The sequence below is a fragment of the Alosa alosa genome, unplaced genomic scaffold (genome assembly GCF_017589495.1).
Source record: "Alosa alosa isolate M-15738 ecotype Scorff River unplaced genomic scaffold, AALO_Geno_1.1 AALO_1.0_unplaced_6, whole genome shotgun sequence".
NCBI classification, from domain to species: Eukaryota; Metazoa; Chordata; class Actinopteri; order Clupeiformes; family Clupeidae; genus Alosa; species Alosa alosa.
The window spans coordinates 155,625-165,704 of record NW_025962762.1 but is presented as its reverse complement, the minus strand read 5'-3'; the positions used below and the strand labels follow the sequence as shown (position 1 = coordinate 165,704).

At 21.9% G+C, this 10,080-nt stretch overlaps 1 protein-coding gene and 1 pseudogene across 1 annotated transcript; one reads left to right on the top strand and one right to left on the bottom strand.

Moving 5' to 3' along the window:
- Nucleotides 1-424: 424 nt before the first annotated feature.
- Nucleotides 425-1,203, bottom strand: LOC125290522 (glyceraldehyde-3-phosphate dehydrogenase 2, cytosolic-like). Its single transcript, XM_048237205.1, is given in 2 exon segments — nt 425-1,001; nt 1,196-1,203. Coding segments are annotated over 2 exon segments (585 nt in total).
- Nucleotides 1,204-3,023: 1,820 nt separating this feature from the next.
- LOC125290521 lies at nt 3,024-4,160 on the top strand (annotated as a pseudogene).
- The last annotated feature ends 5,920 nt before the right edge of the window (nt 4,161-10,080 follow it).

Sequence of the window (10,080 nt, the reverse complement as noted above, 5' to 3'; positions counted from 1 at the left end):
TACTGAAAAAAATTGTTAACTTATTATAAAGACCTCTATAATTCCCCCTCTAATCTAAATAATTTACTCTCTCTACTTAATTTATATCATAATATAAAAAATAAATCAAATATTAATATAGAAAAAATAAAAAATATCCTTATTAAAAAAATAAAATTTAAAAAAAATAAAATCTCAAGAATTAAAATTAAAAAAAAATTTAATTTAAAAAATAAAAAAAAATTTCCTACCTCAAAAATAATTAAATATTAATTAATTATAATTTAGGTACCCTATTAACATAATATAACATGTCCTTCATCCTCTCACAATATCCTATCTCATTGTCATACCATGCTATTATCTTATATACATTCTATCTTCCATCCATCTTCACTATCTACTCTAAATCTATTATACATGAATGCTTATCTCCCCTTATTACCTATGATACTATAGGCTCATCCTTATCTGAACATCTTACTATCCCCTTATAATTCATCGTAACTTCATCCTTTAATATCTTAATTAACTCATCCCTAGTAACATCCTTACTTAACTATACCGTCATATCCAATAAACTAACATCCTCTATAGGTACTCTTATCGCTATACCCTTAACTTTCCCCTCTAATACAGGTATTACCTTAACTAATGCACTATCCATACCCGTACTACTAGGTATTATATTTCTATTCGCACTAAATCCTAATCTTAAATTCTTCTAATTACTCCTATCTAATAATGCCTATGTTCCAGTATATGCATGCACTGTACTTATAAATACATATTCTATCCCTATCCTATCCTATAATATCTTACATAATGGTGCCGCACAATTAGTCGTACAACTCGCATTGCTTATTATACTCTATGCATTGTTATACTCATTAGAATTAACCCCATAAACATAAACAGGTATACACTCATCCTTTGGTGGTGCTGATAATATAACCCTATCAACTTTATGCTCAGATATCTCCTTATAATTTAAAAATACTCCACTACACTCTATCACCGTTCTTATCTCATGTGATTTTCATGGTATATCCTCAGGGTCATGCTCGCAATATATTCTTATAATCTAATCATTAACTCTCACATTTAAATCATCCATTATCTTAATTCTTCCCTTAAATATTCCATGTGTAGAATCATACTTTAATCCATAATAAAATGATTTTGCCGTTAAATTAGGACTGTTAATAGCTAATACCTATACATCTTCTCCCTCCTCTAATACACATCTTAAAAATAATTTTCCTATTCTTCCAAATCCATTTATTCCAATTTTAACTTTCATATATTAATATTTATGTCAATAAATAAAACATAATTATTTAAGATCAATCCTTATTAATACGTAAAAATTCTTCAATTTCCTAAAAATCAAACTTGTTATATATAATTTTTTCCCCTAATTCCTCACACTAGAAATATATAAATGAACAATATCCATCCTAACTACTCACCATAATAATCTATCCATCCTTAGATCATTCTATCCCACTTATCTCCGCATAATGAATATTCCTTATATATAATACAGGATCATATCTCTCACTGTCATATAATAATATACTGTTAATACTCGCTGCTATAAAATACATCCTATAATCTTCCTTAATCATCCTATACTCAATCTCTATATTACACTTATATAATACAGGACTAAATGAATAAATAATAAAATTCTACTCTAAACTATTCCCTATACTAAATATAGGCTTAAATAAATTACTTACATGAAATATATGCCCTATATACTCTCCTTCACTCTTAATCCCTGGTATTATAATATATTTTCCACACGGTGATCAACTCATCTTCCTATATAAATACTTAGACTCCTTCTCTTCAACTGGTTCTCCCTTAACATAGTCATATATATTAATCTTCTTATATTTACCCTTATAATAATTTAATAATACCTTCTTATCCACACTATAACTATAAAATACCTTATTATAATATGGATGTACTCTAATATCTCTTATATATCCATTGTGACTATATATAACCTTAATCTATTCCCCTCTCTTAATATTTCATATTATAATCTTATTATCTACTGATCCAGATAATAATAAAATTTCCTTCTTGTTATTCTTCTCCCTTATTATTCAATCAAGTGCCGTAACTTCATGATTATGTCCCTATAATAATCTATATTTTACATACTATTTAATACTATTATTTTCATAATGCTCTTCATTATGCTTTCATATTATAATAGACTTATCTGATGATCCTGTTGCCATATATTCCTCACTATTGTCATGTTTAATAACATTAACTGGTCCTATATGTCCACTCAATGTATTATATAATATAACTTCCATCTCCTACTTTATATTATATTTTCAGATTCTTATTTTCATATCTCCGCCCCCTGTATAAAGTAAATTTCTACTGTCAATATAACAACAATATATAGGATCTGGCTTCTAAATACCATCACTGTGTCATACTATCTATGGTATATATAATTTCATTATTAAAATAATAACACTAAAATAATAAGAATGAATTCTTTAAAAATAATACCTAATTATCAAGAAATATATAAAAATTGTCAAACTTATCTTAATAATTATATAGATAAAAATAATAAAATAATTAATATAGATATAGAACATATTTATTAGACTCAAATAATTAATCCAAATTTTATTATACAAAATACTAAAAGATATATAAAATTCTTTAAAAATATTCTTAATGATGAAACAAAAGAAGTTAATATTATAAACTCTACTTCTGAACTCTTAAAAATGAAAAATTTAAATAGTCATTTTTTAGGTTCTTTAATTACTATAAAAGGAATAATAACTAAAATATCTGAAGTAAAACCTTTAACAAAATCCTTATTATATATATGTGATAAATGTAATACTGAAATAAAACAATATATTAATGAAGATCGTTTCACTCCTTTAACTACTTGTATTTCTAATGAATGTATTAACAATAAACAATGTGATATTATGTTATAGATAAAGAAATCCAATTTTATTAAATGTCAAATAGCTAAAATTCAAGAAATGAGTGATGAAGTAGACATAGGTGGTGTACCTAAAATTTTAACATTATTAATTTTAGATTCTAATACAAGAAAAGTTAATGTAGGTGAATGTATATAGTTAAATGGTATTTATTTACCTGTTAAATTAAATAATAAAAAAAATATTTTTTCTACTTCAACTTATATAGAAGTACAAAATATCATAAAATTAAATAATATAAAATTAAATGAAATTTTTTATAAAATAGAAAATATTTATGAAAATATAAGTAATATTATAGCTCCTAATATATACGGACTAAAAGATATTAAAAAATCTATTTTATTATAGTTAATAGGTAGTCCTGGTTATAAAAATATTAGAGGAACAATTAATATTTTATTAGTAGGAGATCCTGGATTAGGAAAATCTCAACTTTTAAAATTTATTTCTTCAAGTGGTATATGTGAAAAAGTTGTCTATACTACAGGTAAAGGAAGTAGTGGTGTAGGATTAACAGCTTCTATATCAAGAGATCAATTATTAAAAGAAAATGTTTTAGAAGCAGGTGCTTTAGTATTAGCAGATTCTGGTATATGTTGTATGGATGAATTTGATAAAATGGATGAATTTGATAGATCCGCATTACATGAAGTAATGGAACAATAGACTATATCTATAGCTAAAGCAGGAATAACAACTACACTTAATGCTAGATGTTCATTATTAGCAGCTGCTAATCCTATATATGGAAGATATAATGTTAAGAAAAGTATAGAACAAAATATTAAATTAGAGCCTGCATTATTGTCTAGATTTGATTTAGTATTTTGTTTAATAGATAAAAGTAATATAGAATAGGATGAAAATATTTCTTCACATATTTGTTAGTTATAGGAATAGAAGAAAATAGATCTTAATTATATTAAAGATTTTATAAGAAAAGCAAAAGAATTTAATCCTAAAATAAAGGATGAAAATATTAAACAATATATAACAGTAGAATATATTAAGTTAAGATCTTAGAACAAAATAACAACACCTAGAATATTATTATCAATATTTAGATTAAGTTAGGCTTTAGCAAGGATAAGATTAAGTGATGAAATAATAAAACAAGATATAGATGAAGCGATAAGATTATTATATTTAGATATATTAATAGAACAAGAATAGAAAAAGGAAAAATTAAATTATATTTCAGAAATATATAATTTTATTAAGGAATATTTAAATAATAACAATGGAACAATTTAGATTAATTTACTTAAACAAGGATTAAAATTAAAGGGATTTAATGATGAATAGATAATGGAATGTTTATAGGAATATGAAAGAATGAATATTTGACAAGTTAGTAATAATAAGATTATATTAATATAATAAGTTTAAATTTAAGTTTAATTAATTAGTAATAAATTGAATTTTAGTATTTTTTCTATTAAATATATGAGTTGTTGCTATAGTAAAGGCATAAATTCTATCTATATTATCTTTAGAAATTTTTGATATATAAATTTTTTGAATTTTAATATTATTAGTAAGAAATTGAGTTCTTCTTCCTTCTATTTGATAAGGAAAAATTATATCTTCTATTATTCTATCAGTTAATTTCTTTTTACTATCAAGTTTATTTTTTCTTCTTCTAGGGATTAAAATAATATATCTATTAAGAGCTAATTCCAATTGATCAATAATTAAATTTTGTATTTCTTTTATTTTTTTGCATTGATTTATATGATATTTTATAATACTAACTTTTTTATTTAGTTTAGGAATAGAGAGAGAAATAGCAGAAATTATTTTTATATTTATATCTAAATTATTTTTTTGTTTAAAGGATATGATTCATTCACTGATTCATTTTTCATATTTAATTTCTTGCATTATATATTTTTTATTTTTATCAGAATTTTATTATTTTTATCAGATTTTATGATAATATTATTTTTAAAAAATATTTTTTTATATATATTTATTTTGTGATGATTTTTTATTTATGAAAAATATTAAAAAATATAGAGGAGGGAAGAAATATTAAAAAGAGTAAGGAAAAAATATTAAAATTTTATATTGTTTTTATGACATATATAGGAATATATAATTTATTATATAAAATTTTATTTTTTATACCATTTTTTTATTATATCAATACATTAATTTTTATATACATATTTTGAAATGAAAATTATTTAAAAATTTATAATTTTATATAGGAGTATATGGATTTAATAGGAATATTAAACAAGGATTTAATGGAGCAATTTCTTATGTTAATATTAATTAGAATAATATATTGATTAAAATATATATGAAATAAATTATCAATTAAGGAAAAAGATAAAAAGATAAGGAAGCTTTAGGAGATAATAGAGAAATAGGAAGAAATTATAGAGGAAGTATAGGAAGAAATTATAGAGGAAGAAAATTAAATTAAATTATTTATTTTTTTTATTTTTTCTATAGGGGTAGAAAGTAATTTTTCATATAGGACAAATTCTTTATTACAATTATTGAACAAGGAAATAATTTTATTATAATTATTATTTAATTCTTTAGTTATTATTAGGTTAAAATTATTTTCATTAAGTAGTTTATATAGTATAAAGATGGATAAAAGATAATTATCTAGAATTATAGTTATAAAGCTATGAGAAATTATATTAAATATTTTTAAAATTGAATTTTTATGTATAATTATATTATATTTTTTTAAGATAAAGGAGACTATAGGAATAGGAGAGATAAAGAAAATGGAATAATTTAGGGAGGATAAGATGAGGGAGAGGGAATTAACAATATCTTTTTCATCTTTTTTACATAATTTACAGAATTTATCTAATTGAATATGATATTCAGTTGATTTAGAGGCTAAGTAGAAGGAGCTTAACATTATTAGAGGCAATTTATTTTTTTCTATATTATTTTTTAGATAATAATTTTTAAAATAAATTATACCAGTATAATAAACATATTCAGAGAAATTATATATTTTATTTAATTCAATCATTTTATTTTGATAAAATAAGAGAAGTAATTCTATATCTTCTATTAACAATTTTTTATTTAAAGTTTTTAATTTTAATTTTATATTAAATATATTATTCATTAGTGTTAAGAGTATGTTTAATAAAGTTTTTAGTAATAATTTTATAGTTAAGAATAGAGTTAGTGAGGAATTATATAAGAATTTAAGTAGATATATATGTGTATCATATGATTAGAAGTAGATATTAGAGATAGATATTAATATAGGAGTATTTAATAGTAGAGTAATAGAGAGAGAGTTTAGTATATGTATATATGGAGTTAGTAATATGGATGAATTAACAGAGAGTATATTAAAGAGTGAAGAGAAGATATAGAGTTCTGAGTATAGTATGTTAGGAGTAATATTTAAGATAGAGAAGAGAGAGGAATTAGATGAAGAATTAAGGTATATGATTATGGAAAAGGGGGAATTTTTTTATATTTATGGATCATTTGGAGGATTAATAATGAGATTAACTATATTTATGGAAGAGTGTGAGTTTGAGATTGATTAGGATATAGTATTATGTATTTATAGGATTTAAATTAATTAAATTTTAATATTTTTATATAATTATTATGTAGGATAACATTAACAATTTAGAGAAATTAATTAAGAAAGATGGAGAAATATATGAGAAGGAATTCCTTTAGTAGGTAGAATAGTTTTATGGTATTATTAGGGAAAATAAAGAGTATTTTAATTTAAAAAATAAGAATTGAAATAGGAACAAGGGGATAAGATTTTTATTAAAATTTATATTTAAATATATTATAAAATATAATGAGGAGATTAATAGGAGTTTATTAAGTAAAGTTTATGAATTATTGGATGAATAGATTGAAAATATGGAGATGAAATTTAGGATAATATTTATTGATGGGATAATAAATATATGTAAGAGATTGTAGTTAAAGGAGGATAAAATATTATATTATAGTAGAGTAAGGGATAAGAGTGTTAGAATAAAGATAATAAAATATTTTAGTTAGTTAGAAGTAGGGGAATATAAATTTAAATTATAGGATGAGAAGATAGATATTAGTATTAGGAAAAATATATTAAAGATATTTATGAGATATATAGAGAGGAAAAAGGACAAAGTTATTATTAATATAGTATTAAATAGTATATTTAATAAGAATATTAAGATTTAGAAATGTTTTTTATAGTATATATTAGGATTAAAGAGAGGATAGAAATTAAGTAAGGAGAAGAGAGAGTATAAGATAATAGATATGGATAAGATTAGAATTAATATAATAAAATATATAATTAATTATTAGGTATATATAAGAAGAGTTATTAATATATTACGATAGGGAAATTATAAATAGTTTAATATAAGATTATCATTTTTATAGTATATATTTATATTATTAAGAGAGTATGAGTACAATATGGACAAGGAATTTTATGTATGATTTTTAAATAATTATATAAAGAGATTATATATACATAGCGATATAATAAAATCTATATTATATTATTTTAGATATTCATTAAGTATATATATGGAGATAGAGTGTATATAGGAGATAATAGATTATGTATTTAATTAGATGATATTTTACAATAAGAAATTAGATATTAAGTAGATAGGAATAGAATTTATTAATGGAGTTATATAGGTAATACCGGATATATTAAGTTAGGAATAGATATAGTAGTTAAAGGGATATAAGTATGAGAATAATTTAATTAAATAGGGAATAAATGATATAGTTAGAAGTTATAGATAGGGAAGAGACAATTATTATGAGAGTTAATTAATTATTTTATATAATTTATATAAAATTATTTTTATTTTTATTAGGGTATTATTTTTTCAATTAGGATATATGGAGTTAATATTTATGGATAGAAAGTAATCATGTATAGTATCGGAAAGAGGATTATAATAGAATGAGTGAGAAATATTATTATTATTTTGATATAATCAGTATAGTATTGGTTTATAATGGTATATTATATTATTAATTGAGGTATATGTTAGGGTATCTTTAATATCATTATTATTTAATACATTTATTAGTATATATTTTGGTAAGGTTAACAAGTTTATTATTAGAATATTATTTTTTAAGTTTATGAGAGGGAATTCAATGGACAAGAAAGGGGAGAAAATATCATTTTTATCTATTATTAGGGATGGTTGAAGGGTCGATGGATTAATTATGATAAAGTCATTGGGTAAATGATTAATTAGGTATAAATTATTATATAATACTTTATCTAGTATGGAGATATATTTTAGAATATTTTTTAAGTATATATTGGAGTAGTATATGGAAGAGAAGGGATTATTATAGGAATTAGGATTAAGGCGTAATAAGATTTGATCAAATATATGGATATCAATTGTAGTTTCAAAGTTTAATTTATTTAGGATATAGAAGTAGATTAGATTATTATATAGTAGGGTATCATCATTTATTAGATGAATAATTTCAGGAGTTTTAAAGAAAATTGAAAATTTTATTGGATTATAGTAGCAATCACCTACATTTTTTATTATTTTTAAGGAATTTATTTGATTTAGATGGGAATATTTAATATTTAATAGTAGTATATGGAAGGGTTTAATTCTTTTTGAGAGTAATATGGACAATGAGTAGTATCATATGATTAATATGAGTAGAAGATATATTGATAGAATAAATATATTTTGAATAATCATTAAAATAAATGGTATATGGAGAGTAATAAAAAAAATATTTATTTATTTTTATGCTGAAACTTTTTTAATAGTTGATGAGGATTTTGATGATTTTGAGCTATGTTTTGATATTACTGTTTCAAGGTCGCTACTTACTAATGTAGAGTTATCTTCTTCGTCTTCTTCATCTTCATTTATTGAATTAGTTATATCTTTTACGTGGGAATTAGCTAATAATATTTTTATTCTATTTAGAGCTTCTGTATCGCTACTTTCTTCACTGGTTTCACCACCACTCATATTATTTAGATTTATTTTTTTTGAATTTATGAGTTGTATATTTAATTCACCATTTTCATCTTCTGAGCTGCTTATAATATCTTCAATACCCTACTAACTTAAGCCACGTAATGAACAAAGTTCAGATTCTGCCATTTTTAAAAGTCTTAATTTTGCTCTTTCTTGAGCATTTGTATCGGTTCTAACTGAATCTATAGCATCTTTTAAATTTTGTAGTGGTATTATAACTTCTTGATTTTGTCCTTCTGCGTCACTTGCGGAGGATGATCCAAGGAATTCTCCATCTTTTGGTCCTTCTTGATTTTGTTCTTCTGCGTCAGTTGTTGGTTCTTCTATATTACCAACAGTAGTGGATGCTTTTATAAAACTCATTTCTCTATTTATGGTTCTATTGAGTCTACTTCTAGTACTACTTTTACTTCTACTTTTGGTACTACTACTACTAGATGATGCCATTGATATAAAGTTTAATAAAAACATTGTTAGTAATATTTTATAGAATTTATTCATTTGAATTTATTCTTAAAATTTTATGTAAATTTTTCAATCTATAAATAAAGAGAAATGAAAAATGAAGAAAAAGGGCAAATATTTTTTTTAAAAAAGTAAAAATGAAAAAAATATAAATAGAGTAAAATCCGAGATTTTTAGGGGTAATTTATATAAAAATGAAATCATTATTTTATCATATAAAAAAACAATTAATACATAATAACATGGGTAAAACTTAGATTAAAAATTTAGGTATTGATGGAAATTCAATTTTAAAGAAATTTTTTTTATAGATTAATATATGGAAATATTTAAAAAATAGATTTATAAAATAGAAAATGAATAAGTTAATAAATATTATAAGGAGTATTGAGAAAAAAGATATTAATGTGATTATTTTATTTAGGATTAATATATTTAAGGAGTATATAATAGATTAGAATTTAATTAGGTAGATAGTATCTAATATTAATTATAGGGAAAGTAATGGATTAAGTAGTAGAAGATATAGGAAAGAATTAATAGAATTGACTATATATAAACATATAAAGTATTTTATTTATAATTTTTCAGAAAATATTAAATATAATTTAATAGCATATGATCCTATAATA